This window comes from Rissa tridactyla, chromosome 9 (assembly GCF_028500815.1).
Source record: "Rissa tridactyla isolate bRisTri1 chromosome 9, bRisTri1.patW.cur.20221130, whole genome shotgun sequence".
NCBI lineage: Eukaryota > Metazoa > Chordata > Aves > Charadriiformes > Laridae > Rissa > Rissa tridactyla.
The window spans coordinates 11884279-11898698 of NC_071474.1; the positions used below are offsets into that span (position 1 = coordinate 11884279).

The following is a 14420-nucleotide window of genomic DNA, read 5'->3' on the forward strand; positions in this document are numbered from 1 at the left end:
TATGCACCAACTAATACATACACGGAATGAGAACAATTGATAAGAACTAAGACATACTTTCCTTCAGGTACAAATAGAATAGTGGCAGGCCAGATGCTTCAAAGTAAAGTGTTGCTTAGATTTCCCTAGGATTTAAAAAAAAGGCAAATAATATTACAGAATGGGATAAAATAAATCTGTTCTTACTAGAAAGGGATGAGAGGCCAAATTTTACTGCTCCTCGTAACACATGCCTCAATATACCCCACTGCGAGTTTAGTTGATGTTGTATAAAGGTATGGAAATCGTTCTGATTAACCAGACTCACCATTTATATAACTTGAGAATAGTTGTACTGGGTCAGACTGGCGATCCATCTGGCCGCGTATGCTGCCTTCAAGTTGGGGCAATTGTAGCTGTCTGGAAACAACTATGAAGGCAGCAAACATCTAGCAGTGCTTTCCCAGAATAATCTCCTAGCAATCATCGTAGTATCTCTGAATTTAAAACTGCCCTCAGTAGATTCTTCTCCCCCCATTTTTTTTAGGTATTCTTGAAAAATATGTATGTACATCATTGACCTCTTGCAGTAAGAGGTTTGTTTGCTGCTTAGAGACCCTTTCTTCTGTAATGGCGCTTAGTTCTTTTATGACAAAGGGTGAAATACCATTCCTACTCTCTCCGCATGCATTTGTGATTTATGGACCTTAGGTAATGCTGAAAAAGGCCACAGGTGCTTAGCAAGGGCAACCACTCTTGCAACATGGTTGCATAAAGCCTCCTGTGCAGCGTAACTGATGAGCACACATGGAATGACAGGGCTGCTCTGTGTTTAAACTCGTGGAGTTTTACAATTGCCCTAATAGAGAAAAACCTCTTAGAGGGGTTACATCCTTCTTTTTGCACAGTTCAGAACTGATGTTGGCATTGTCTGCACACACCGATGCTCACAGCAGTCTAGAGAGCTTAAGTCAGGTATTAAATTGGCATGTTCTCTACCACAGTCTAAAAACCAGAGAGTTTCATGTTATGCGCCTACAAGATTTATTTGACATTTTAATCTATAAATACACAAGGTTTCCACCAGTAAAAGCACAGGAATTCCCTCGGGGTCTTTGCCACTGCTTACATATTGAACAAAATAACATGTGGTATTGCATATGAATAAGCAAACTTTGGTTCTCTTTCTACCTGGAGAGGTCTTAAGGACTAATCTCTTTTACTTGTTAAACAATGGCTTGCAGAGGACAACAAGGCAGCTGAAGGCCACACTGAATGCTACACTCCGGAAAGCTCGGGACACTGTAGAACTTAATTAGTTTTTTGAAGGCCCTTTTTTTGAGCATCATCACCTCTTCAGGCAGCCTGGAAAGAATTCTGGCATTTGCATGAGACTCCTTCTTATCAGTGGCTGCTGCTTTGGGGTTACATTGCTCAAGACTACCAGTCATTGGCACACTGTTGCAGCTAAGGGAACGTCCTGTCTTTTTCTTGCCTTGAACAGATAAATAACTGAATAAAAAAGAAGTTAACTTGTGTTTGGTAACGTGTTGGACATCTTCTGGAAAACAGTCATCTACAGGATCCCCTTGACCTTCCACCTGTTGACTAATCACGCATGTACTGGGACTCGCTGCTAATTTCTTAGGCTGAACTACTATTTTTCTGGAAGGTGTTTTGTATTTTCCTCCATCTGGATAAACCTGAGAAGCATTACCAATGGCATCAGAACTAGGCTTAACTATCACATTAGGGATTTTTGCCCCATCGCCAGAATTGATGCAGTGCAATCCATAATTCTGGCTAACAATTTGGGCTGCGGTGTGTTGAATGATGTTCCAGTCTTGCAGAATATCTTCTCTGGTTGTGAACTGAGATGTTACAGTAAAGCGAATGATGAACTTGTCACGAATGGTTGCTGGAATAAGGAAGAGTCTGCCAGAGCTGCTTAGTTCTTTCAGGAGTTTTTCTGTCAGCCAGTTGGGACCCTGTTTTAAATATAAATAAGAAAAAAAATAAGAATACTATAGTTAGAACTTCCAGTGACATCCAAATGTCTCTGTAAGAATTCCAGCATTACGAATTCTTACATGAAAGTTTATTCACAGTCCTCAACAACTGGGGAGAGATCAACTGCGGTCAATTCATTCCAAAGAGACATGCAAAAGGCCCAATCTTTACCTTTAAACGAAATACAACCAGTCCAAGATGTCTCTTGGCAGGAATTTCAAAGAGTGGATCACTTTTAACCAATGATTCAAAGAATTTGGCTGTTTCGGTACCCTATAATTAAGGGAAAAAAGTAGTTATGTATTGATTTGTCACAAACGCACTGTAAGACACTAAATGATGTCGTTAAAAAGAATTCCTTTCCTTACTAAAACACATCATTCCAATGCATGAATGGTAGCAAAGAGAAGAATAACAACAAAGCTAAGAATTTTAAAGTCTCTCTCTATTTGCCCAAACCCTTGACAGTGAACAAGAGTAACTGGACTATACATAGGAATTTTCTAGAAGGTTTGAAAACAGAATGTGCCTTCTCAAATTAGAGTCCTTTTGTGGCAACCGTTGATCCACAATGCGATCCCTTGTATTTACACTCCATCAAAGGCTCAAGCCTGTAAATCTTCCTAGCAATGGGATCAGCCATCCATCACAGCCTGCCTCCCAAACAGCTGCCACTTTGCCTCAAAGAAAGCTTCTACAGATCAGTAGTCAGTAATATGCAGAAGGCATTGACTTAACGAGTTGCTTTCCATTGCCTATTGCTTCCAAGAAGGGTACAGGAAATGTTTTGTCTACACAGTCAATCTTTACAGATTACTGAAGAGTAAAGCCAGCACACATTTAGTGTTCACATGCGAGCTTTGTCTGTGAGAGGATTTCTGTTGCTCATCTTTGCATCGCTGCATTTACTCAACTCAGCTACCAATAAATGAGCATAATACGTTTATGCTTGCATTGTTAATTCACATACATGTCGGACATGAGCTTGAAGCTTTTTCACCCCAAATGAACGAATCACAAACCACAGCTTCAAAGAACGAAATCGACGACTCAGTGGAATTTGCCAGTGCTGTGAAAACACAACAGTGTATGAATGAGTGCAAAACCAACAGCAAGGACCATCCCCTTACACTGCTGTGTCTGTTGCTTCAGACACAGGTCAGAAATCTCCGTGGACGCAAGTAATTTCATGTTACTGAAAGTCTGCTAAGCCTTGGAAATAGCCAAAGAAACGCTATGTCTACATATTTTTCAATTATTTGAAAAAATAGAAGATTTTGGCTATTCCCCTTAATCTATGGCCTAGATGTGCTACAATTTTTAGTTAATTACCAGCTAATAACAACACCTTTTTGCATTTAAAGAGCATTATCAATTTAAGATGTGTCCATTTACACTTTAGGACTGAGTGCTCACTTCGGTTCCTGTAATTTGCACATTTAAGTGCCATCCTGAATGTTTTCCCAAATCAACTATAAACAGCGAGAGTTGATACAGGTGTAGACCCTTCCAGAGGAAGTAACATCTACTGCATGGAAAAGTGACAAAAATGTAAAAGAATACTTCTAGGGAGCTACACAATGACATGCAGGGTCCTATTTAACCACAAGAGGGACTCACTGATATATTTCCCCCCACACACGCTCACGCTCTAGTGAAAAGCACTATTGATTTCAAGGAAACAATTATCTTTTGAGGACTAGGGTGAGATCATAGCAGAAACAACTGGCAGTGAATATTCTTTTGTTTTACTGGACCAAAATCTGCTGTAAGATGAAATGCTGCTGCTAAAGTGAAATGCCCTCTTAGCTCTCCTATGAATAGCTTAATCTGAAGAAAAACATAATTCATTCTACTGCTGTTTCAGAGCATGGTGTTTCCATTGATTACTCCTTTCTCTTCTTTATTACATATCAGGGATACAAGACAACCAGACAAAATGCCATCAATAGAAATTACTTCAGCAACACGACGCGCAGAAAAGACCCTTCTAACCAAAAATGCAAGGCTGGATCCTGATCTGTGTAAAAATCTGAAGTACTTCAATCTCCATATCTGAAAGCAATTTTATAATTATTTTTTATAACCAGGGCTCACTTCAAAGTTTTACTATTTAATCTGATTAAGATCTCAGTATAACTGGTTTTATGCTTTTACGTAATAAGACCAGCTCTAAGATAAGCACACTGCAGAGCGTGAGGAATTTCACATTCTGTTTGAACATTTTATAGGCAATTTAAAATATCAACTCAAATAACAACTTACCATGAAATCAACAGCAGCTCCTGAATTGGGATGTCTGAGGTAGACAGGGTTAACACTGAAGGTTTGATGTAACTTGTATTTATCTTTAACCCTATCAATTGTAGAATGAACTGTATTTAGCAAAGAATTGTGCAGAGAAAGATTTTGCAATTTGCATCTTATCCTTTTGGTGTTGTGCCTCACCCTTACTCACCAAAATCCAGTGCAGTCAAAATGAACCATCATCCATTTAGAAGGGTTAAAAGTAAATGAATCTGCATATTCAATTCCATCCAAGAACAACCGAAATTCAGGACATACAAACGCTGTTCCTGCATATGCAGCATCAATATGAAGCCAGAGTCCTTCAGCCTTACCTGTTGGAATTGAAATTGTTGTCACGTAAAGGGACATAAGGAATCAAAGTACACGCGTAATCTTCCCTCTCGGAAAACTAGGTGCACGTGTTTTTGCAGGAGGCGGACAGGCTGGCAACAAAATAGCAAGACAAACAATTGACAATCTGGTTTTATTCTAAAGCTGTGGATCCAGAACCCCAAAATACAGGATAATGCTGAAATCAGATAGCCTCTGTAACAAAATTCATTATTCCCTATTTCACATGAGTGAGGCTTTTTAACAATTGCTTTCTGCCACCTGCCTTTTTACTGAGTGAAATTCCCCAGTACAGCTCACTTGCACAAAACCAGAATAAAGACATGGTGTGAAGCAAAAAGCATCCAGAGACAGACAGATGCCACACTCTGACCCATAAGAGAAAGTGCCCCAGGTCTCCAGCAGCTACTTGTCAGAATTTATGCTGGATTAGAATCTGCAACCATGTCAAATTTACCTATCGCACTGGTGGCTACAAAGGATGTCCTACCAAACACTGCCTTCAAAACTCCTTTGCTGGGTTAAATATTTATGTAGCCATCCTACAACAGTACTGCACTCTGTCCCGTACAGTCTGTAATTCCCTGAATAACCACATTAAAGATTGATCAGTTGGTAAATTTCATCCACCTTGAACAGAATATATTTTAGCATCCTAAACTAAATCTTACAGAAACCATGCACACAGTCTTGCACGAACCCCACCGATCTTTGAGACACATCTGAAAAATTCCACTGAGCAGTGCTTCTACTCTCCTTGGGTTTGGCATGAAAAATTCTCATACTATCTTTTCTGTGCTATCATAGTTTAAGATCAGGAAAAAAAGACACTTACAAATTGGACCCAATTCTGAGAGATTGTCAAAAGCACAGACACCAGTTGTACCCAAAGTTGCACAAACCTAGAAGAAAGCAAACCTGTTAAGGTGGCACTTTTTTAAATAAATGGATGTAGCACTTTAAAAGCAGAGAGGCTATCACACACACTCAAGATGATGTTAAAAATTTTTTGTTCAATAAACCAGAAATTCTTGTATACATTTTAACCTTCAGCCAATGCATTTTAACACAATAAGAAAAGTTTCAGATGTAATTTTATGTTGACATTAAGAACACAAGACTATGTCAATACGCCCAACCAGAAAGCTGAACATACAAAGACTGGCACTAGGCCTTTATTTCTGTCTTCTGCAATGGCGTTCTTCAAAGTTTCACCTCTGAGGGAAAAGTTCTCATCCACAGGCAGAAACTTCATCTTCACAAGAGAAATCAAGCCAGCCTTTTCTACCGAAGAATGAGCCTTTAAAAAAAAGAAAAACAATAAGAAAAAGTAAGCAAGCTCTGAGGCTGAACCGCTGTGATAAGTTACAGCCTTATAAAAGACAGTGGTTGCAAGAAAAGCAGAGATAAGGTCCTTATTATAATCCATTTAATGTAAGTCTGAACGTTTCTTTTTTGTGAATAACTAAAAGAAATAATGCACTGTAATTCCAAGGAATGCATATGCTCCATTTATTTCTGTACTGGTCCCTAAAACATAATAGGAACCCTCACCTTGTGTTTGGAGGGCCATTTATCAAAACTCAGATCTTAAAGGACCCTCTAGAAATGGATCAACCTCGGTTTATTCCCCCTCCTCCCTGCCATAAGAAGATAAAACCCCCTGAAGCGTGCCTACTTATGAGCTGGGGGAGACCAAAACCCCTCACAAGAAAAAGCCCTTTTAGTTATCCTAAGAGAGAACCAGCATGAGTCTCTCTCCTGTTGCAGTTTTCACAGGGGAATACGATTGTTCAGTTCAGGAGCCAAAGGACGGAGCAGGTTTGCAGGCAGAGTCACAGTGCTGCGTAGATGCTTCCTTCAAGAAGGAGCGCAGAGGCCTGGAGCAGAGACCATGACCAGGAGCAGCACTGAGGCAACGTCCCGAGCGTGCCTGTCACCCAGTGGAAGGAGGCTGTGAAGAAGCAAGAGCTGAAGCAGCATGAGATCAGCACCTGGTTACTGGAGTAAAGCTTTGTGAAAAACAGGAAGGAAGCGCAGAAATGAGTCATGTCAGTCTCTTGACGACTGCCAGGACCCTGCAAAACCTCATCTCACACTGATTTAGTTTCCCCATCCGCAGAAAGCAACACGAGAGGGATTTGTTCATGCTTCTGAGGCATTTGTATTTGTGTTTTTCTCTGGGTACAGAAACGCGAGTTCACATTGTATGGCCTGGGTGAGACAGCAGAAGCGAATTTGTTTTCTTTGTAACCATAAGGACCTACTTGATCAGACGCATAAGCGATGAGGCGAGAGTTGAGCGAGGACTCATCAGTGTCTGGCTCAGAAACCTTCATCTCCAGAATTTTGTTTTTCCTTGCTGCTAGCAGTGCAACCAAGGTTGATTCACTCACAGTGCTCTGCAAAGACATTACTCATTTACTGCAACATATTGCTATTTTATCAGGGAATTACTGAAGTCGCTGAAGCGCTCAGCTGCCCACCCCCTCTTTCGTTCTACTCCCACTCTCCTGGGATGCACTGGCAAGTCACTCCCTGATGAGCAGCTCTCTGGGCCAGCAACACAAAGCAAAGCCTTTAAACTGCTGTATATTTTTAATGTGCGGGACCAAGTTGGGGCGTTGTAAATAAATCACATTTTCCTTTTGTTCCTCACAGCTAAAATGTGGCGTATCTCATAAAAATTGCAAACCTGAGCAAAGCCTAACCAGAGAGCCTTAGTGCTGATTACTGGGGACGCTTGCTTAGGCCTTATGAAAGGAGGTAAATGTTCAGGCCTTAGTATCATCTCTCAGAGACACGAAGTAGACATGAGAAAAAGGAAAAATAATTTCCTGTGTGGACAAGGACTGCTGGCAGAAGCACAGTGACAAGGATTCCTTCTCTCATTATGTAAGAATCACTTTAGTGAATAATTTGGTGATGTGAAACATATTGAAGAAACCACATCTCTCATTTATCCTTAGTAAGGCCACAAGAGTACCTGCTCCTCATCCATAACACAATTGGACTAAAAGAAATAGCAATTCCTATTCTATAAACCTATATGTTTAATACTAAAATTTGGGAAAGTAATGTGAAAGTGGGATTTGTCTCTATTCAGACCCATAGAGCAAATCTTGTTGGATTTGGCTCCAGGAAAACTATCACACAGAGGAAAATTCCCTTGAGTGAAAGCAAAATGTCAATGAGGCCACCTCTGATCTCCCCCTACCTGCAATACTCCTCCGCCCACGCTGTCAGGATGGTGGTGCAGGAATTCATCTGGAAGGCCCAGCATTTTAGCCAACCAATCCATCACATTCATTTCCAGTTCTGTACAGGCTGGACTGGAGGCCTAGGAAAATCAAAGAAAGAGAATCAGGCTGTAATTCACCCTGCAAACACAAGAGTACAACGCTTAGAGTAAACCACGTACCGCATTTTAATTAATAGCTATTAACACTTTTAATTGCCTTGGGAGAAATGTCACCTAGATGCAATAAAGGCAGATGAAAAACTTTGTAGCATTGGATATATAAGCAGCTAACTGTAATACTCCCACACCTGGTAGGCCCACACCTACCAGAACACATTTTTGTAATAAAAATGATGTTGTTTGGTGAGTTCTGTAACACAGACCCCTATATTAAGGCTGCAGCTGAGGGCGAGCTCCAGCTGCCTTGTTCGTTCCCTCATTACCAGTTGCTTTCTTGGAACACCAAATACAGAGACCCTCACCAACCTCCTTAAAATGCTCTCTCCAGCTTATCTGCATCACCTCAGTGTTGAGCTTCTAAACTATTAATCATTTTAGAGTCATTAAAAAAAAAAAAAAAAAAAATCACAGTGAGCCATTTGAGACAAAACTGTGGAACTGGAATTCACCACACAAGTACATGCTCTTGGTCCCTAATGAGAAAGGGCAGTGGTCTCTCTTCCAGAGGAGAGTTAAAGGAGGCTTTTTGAAGAACAGCAAAAGAAAGATGAAAGCTGTTCTGCAGCGTCCAGCTTTCCACTTATGAAAGAATCTGTTTACATTGCAAACTTAACAGAAGTCTATCAAAACTAGATTGAGGGGATGGAAATGGACGTTTGTGTATGCAATGCACTAATCTGATATAATGACATGGAGAGCATAGCCATAAATTTCTTACAGGTTTATGAGCTTCTACTGCTTTCTTACACGGAGACATACATCTAAAAATACGGGCAGCTCCACCACTGGAGAAAACCTTGGCTTCAGAACGCCACTGAGGTAATGCAGAGCCATAACCAAGTAGTGCTGTGTAGCTGCAGGAGGATATCAAATACTCAGATATTCTGGGACAGGTCACCAAACAATTACTTTCAGAAGAGGGAAAACAGGGAATGTGCCTCTCAAAGGAGCAGGAGAGCTGGAACGGAGCCCAACCTGGCCTGCAGTCATGGGTGGTGGCTGCTCTATCGCCTGCAGTGCTTGTGTAACAGTCTTGGCACCAAGACTAGATGACGGGGAACAAAGCTCACAGTAAGATATGCAAAGATTTAGAAAACAGACATTTCTGGTGATATATTTTCTTCATTCACCTCTTACTACTAGCTAATGACTGCTGTTGTATATTCTACTTATTTATTATTCAAGTGACTTTTTCAGTTATGCAAATGACATACAATTGGTTAAAGTAAGTAATTATACTGACTCACAGAACGAGAAAGAATGACTATGACGTGCTCCTGCATAATACACACAGTAGAAGAATATCTAAAATAACAACAACAACAAAATTTACCCATGTGAATCCCAAGCAGTTAATTGCATCAGCCAACATATCTCCAAGGAGTGAAGGCCAGGAAGTAAGAGCTGGGAAGTAGGCATGCATGTGTGGGCTTTGCCAATGGACTACCTAGAACAAAATTGTCTAGAAGTTAAGTCTGAAAACGTCACAAAATTCTGCACGAGAGGTAGTGATTAGCATCTGTTTAAAGCGATGGAAAAGGATCACAGCACCATAGTATGTGCAATTATAGATCTGCTGGCAGAAAGCTACAGAGATAATATCAACAGGAGTGCAGCACTAACAAATGATAACGCTGTGTCGTTATTAGATAAATTCCAAATTATAGCAAAAGCATTTATCTGAATTAAACAGGCAGACAAAGATTCTGAACAGGAAAGAAAGGTCTTTTGAACATTGCACAAGGGAGTCAGAAATATTTATCAACATATTCATCTTTATAAGTGGAATCCTTGCAACAAAGTTGCTCTTGCTCATTTTGTCATCAAACAACAGCTTGCCTTTAGCTACACACGGCAATTTACCATTACACAGCCCCCTTCTATACACTTGAAGGAGCTTGTATGTGGGACACAGCGTAAGCATGTTTCATGTGAATACCTCTCCTATATCAGACCAAGTTTCTTCAAATATCTACAAAGAAAATTTTAAAATAGACTTTGAAACAGCTTCTTACATAAAATGTTTAATTAGATAATATGAACTCCCTTAGCAGAATCTGCAGTATTTACGTACAAGAGGAAGGAGACCTTTACACTCAAAGAGCAGGAGACAAGTCTTACATGTACACAACCATGGGCGAGAGAGATTTCACCTCGCTGTGCCTGAGCTTCTACATCTCTGAAATTGAGATAATGCAATTCAGCCCGTAGAGGCCTTGTGAAACTAAATTTACCGGTGTCAGAAAATAATTTTTTCCCCTCTAAGCAAACACAAGTTATTCTTAATGTATAAAATACTTCAAAAATACATTCAGTCTATCCCCTAAAATTATAGTTAGGAACACAACAGCAATCTCCAGAATCCTTCTGTGGACGTAACTTCTACAAGACTTACTCTACATTTTGGATGTTTTATTTATTTAGATAAGTGTTCTGCAGAACCTGTGCATTCCCAGGATTTGGTGTTTGCCCCAGGTTGTAATGACTTTTTCCTGTCATGATTATACTTTATTTCTTACCCCAGGCATAATAATCTTCTCTATATCTCCAAAGATGTTGTCCCAGCTGTCTGGGTCCATTGGGGCAGAATCCGGCAACTGGGCTCTCATGTAACCTGGCTGTACGTCAGGAATCACCCGTCTCTCTCTCACATTGCTCAGGTACTGGCAAATGTAATCCACCATCTCTTTCCCTGGAAGAGGCAAACCAGTGCTTTGAGTTTTGATTGCGGAAAAACTAACTAGTAGTACTAGCACTTCACGCAATCTGTCATTCGCATTGGACAGGGCTCGGGATGCTGCTCCCGGGATAGCCCCAGGAACTAGCCTTCCTACACCCTACTTGTGCTATCCAATAAGGTAGGGACACCGCTTCTAAAACAGGCTTCGTGGGGACAGAACAGATTCACAGGGATATTTCAGTGTTGCCACTGAATAGTTCAAATGTACCTTTAAAATACAATCGTGGTACCAGTACGGTTTTGTTTGATTACTGATGCACTGTACTGATTTTCTTGCCTGCAAATTAACTGAAACTGCGTTCCATAGAAATTAAGTTTTCATAATGCCCCATTCTTCCCTGTCATTATGGCATTCCCCCTTTTGCATCCTCTGAAAACAGGTGCACAGCTCCACACCTCTTCTCCACTTTTTAGGCAATCTCCTCCAGCTCTGGGACCAAAGTTTGCTGCCCATCTCCAGAACTGCGCCAGTATCACTGAAGTTTCATGGTGTCAGCCGGGGAAGAGCCACCGTGCATAACCCCTTAGCACAATTTTATTCAGAATCACAGTTTTGCAGCTTTCCCACAGTATTTTAAAGGTAAGACCAAGAAGTCTAGGTCATCCACTGACTCTAAATCCATTAATTTAAACTCAGCCCTGGGACACATTTATGTCTCAGCCCCAGCAGATCTAAGTCTCGAGGACATGTGTGCAAATAGAGCGCACAGCCCATCCCCATTTCTGGGTACCACTCCCAGCCCTACAACAGTTGATCTCCACAAGCAAATGCTACCTGTTTCCAAGAGCAGAGGATCACTCACCTCTCCGTCTGTACACCTCAGGCTCCATACCGACTCCTTCTAAAAGCACCTCTTCAAAGCCGGGCCACGACCTTTCAGGAGCTGTGGGCAGTTTGGTCTGGTGCCCCGCTAGCTGCTTCACCCTTTATAGCTCCCTTTATCTCTCAGACTCACGCACTCTGGAAAAGGTTTAACGTAGGCAGGTTATTGGTGAGTGTTTATCTAACTCCTCCCAACCGAGGGCTTTTACAGTCTCTCCTATGTTCTCATCTGTGCTCTTTTGATGTGTGAGGTAGCCTGTCTCTAAGAGGAGCTGCCTCTGCACTAACCCCTTCCCATTTTCAAACAGTCTTTCAGAAGTCTCACAGTAATCCATGTCATGAATACAAGACACATTAACACCAGACTTGTGGGAGAAAAAACGCTCAAGAGCGTCCAACACCAAAAGAAAGCAGACATATTAACGCTAGCACACCGACACCAGAGCTAGCAGTTGCCATTAAAACAAGGCAGCAGCACATAACGAATTAGACACGGCAGGTGGGGATTTTTTTTTTTTTTTTTAAAAGGATTGTAGGACTGAGTTTTCCCAAGAAGAGGTATATTTCATTCCCACAAGTCTTCAGTGCCTGTGCTGTCAGTCCCTTGCTGCTAGAAGGAAAGGCATTACAATTATTGCCCGTTCCAGAACTGCAATACAAAGCAGCAATGACCATCTCTGTGGATTTCCTGCCCTTCCAGATCAGACCAGGTTACACTGAAGGGTGATGTTCCTCCACTGATATCACCCTAGATGTAGGAAAACACACCTTTTTTCCCCCCCACTACTGCACTTGCTTTTCTCACATATGATATGCATAAGCACTGGGATTTGGCCTTGTATCTCCAGAATTCCCCCGTGTCCTCCACCTGGATTGTTCTCAGTTTGGAAGAACAGCCATGTAGATTCCCTTGTTCCAGTCCTAGGACCTGAACACATCCTGACCTGGCTTTGGCAGCACGACCTTTGACACTGTACTCGGTGCTGAGCTCTTACCATCTCCACCAGAAGGAACTCGCTCGCTCTACACTGACACCAGGCATCCCTGGGAAAAAGAGAGAGGTAGGACTTACGGACTAAGCACCAGAAAGAGATATTATTACATAGTACAATATACGCTTGCCCCATTTTTGCTATACCCTAGCCTCCTGCTTAGGCCTGGCCCTGTCAGAGACAGGACACCAGGCCAGGCAGACCCTTCGTCCGATACATGACAGCAGCTTCTCTGTTCTCGTCATACAGAAGAGAACTGGCTGTCAGGACAGCTTTGATTTTCTGCCTCGTGTACCATAATGCAGCCTAAACGCCTTCATTGTTCTAGAAAGCTGTTATGTCTTTCTCCACAGCGCAATTTCTACAGAACAGTGTGAAAACCTTTCCCAGTTTCTGCTGCGATTAGATATTTGAGAAACAACTGTTTCATAGATACGACAAAGATGCTCCGATACCCGTGCATCAGATTAATATACTGGAAAAAAAATGATAAAAAAAGGCACTGAAAGAAGTGCAAGAAGTGCACAAAAATCTCCATATCATACACTTATTCATCTCCTTTTTCTCACATTTCTCTGGAAACATTAGGAAAAAAATAACAAGCTGCCCACACACTTAGTGTCAAATTATGAACCTCTCTTGGCTTTACTGTAAACGATACCATAAAGGGGAACAAAGAAGTTGATATGGGGCTGGTATCAAGCACAAGCCCAACTCAAAAAGAGCTCAGTTCCCAAAAAAACCTGTGATTCTAGCTCATTACAAGTAACTAATATATTACTTTAATATACGACATCTGTTCAAAGAAAACTGGTACCTAATTATATTTCCGATTTCGATTTGGAACAGCAAATAAGGAGCAATACTTTTAATAATGTTTTCAGAGCTAAACTACACAATAAATATTCCATGTGACATATACCCTGCACCTCTGCTCAAAGGTGATAGTTTCATCAGGTTGGTTTCTCATTCTGTCCGGAAGAGAATAAACAGCAGGGTCCTGTTCGGAACTAGAATGAGATAGGTGATAATGAATTACAGGCAGGGTAAATATTGCTGGTGATAAATAAATTGTTATAGCTACCCTGCACTTGGAAGGATTTTGTTACAGACAATGAGGAACAGAATATTTGCTCACAGGAAGCAGAATGAATAGAAAAGGTTCTTTTCATTGTTTGCTCTAAAAGGTCCGTGCCGTCAAAACCGTGGGAAATTCTCCATTTGGACATGAACACTACCACTATCACTACTCAGGCTAACGCTGAAATTCTTATCGTTATTAAGAGTTCACAGAGATTAAAACTGTAGTTAAGTTTGTGGGATGTGAGGACACAAATGTTATTTTGATCACAGAATACTACAATTCGAGCAATGCCCAACCAGCACATTTAACCTGACTAACTGGTTCCTGTGTTCGCTGGTGACATCACGGAGAGTTTCTGAAAAAAAACCCAAAACTAAAATACGGCAATTTCCCGTTAGTCACTGCACAAGGCTTGCTTCAAGTCCTAATATCAGCTCACCGCAATTAGATCCTTGAAAATAATTCTTCTAAAAACCACCACCATAGATTTGCCATTTTTTATTATCTTTTGATTATTTTGGGGTGAAATTTGCCAATCGAGATCAAATTTGCCAAATTTATACCAATACTAGCGGAGTTAGGATTTCTTCCTAACTGCCAATTCTATAAACTCAAGCCAAAGTTTGAAGAAGGAAGATTTTACTTCGTATTGTATCAGGCAATTCTTTCCTCACACCCCCCTCTGCCTTCGAAGGCTCTTCTAAGCCAAAAACAGGGGTTTTTTTCATATT

General features: G+C 41.1%; 1 protein-coding gene across 4 annotated transcripts; it reads right to left on the bottom strand.

The window, feature by feature from the left end:
• Positions 1–999: 999 nt before the first annotated feature.
• On the bottom strand, positions 1000–14354 carry HDC (histidine decarboxylase). 4 transcript variants are annotated; one of them, XM_054213765.1, is made up of 14 exons: positions 13535–14354; positions 12609–12657; positions 11594–11751; positions 10570–10742; positions 9384–9497; positions 7847–7969; positions 6897–7031; positions 5786–5929; positions 5465–5531; positions 4448–4610; positions 4255–4345; positions 2960–3058; positions 2161–2262; positions 1000–1967 (listed from the first exon to the last, which is right to left on the bottom strand). In XM_054213765.1, the coding sequence occupies exons 3-14, from the start codon at positions 11619–11621 to the stop codon at positions 1206–1208; spliced, it is 2001 nt and encodes a 666-aa protein (XP_054069740.1). In that variant the 5' UTR covers positions 11622–11751; positions 12609–12657; positions 13535–14354; the 3' UTR covers positions 1000–1205. The 4 variants fall into 4 exon arrangements, with proteins under 4 accessions (XP_054069740.1, XP_054069739.1, XP_054069742.1 ...); XM_054213764.1 differs by having other exon boundaries at positions 13528–14354; XM_054213767.1 differs by lacking the exon at positions 2960–3058 and having other exon boundaries at positions 12609–14354.
• Positions 14355–14420: the final 66 nt, after the last annotated feature.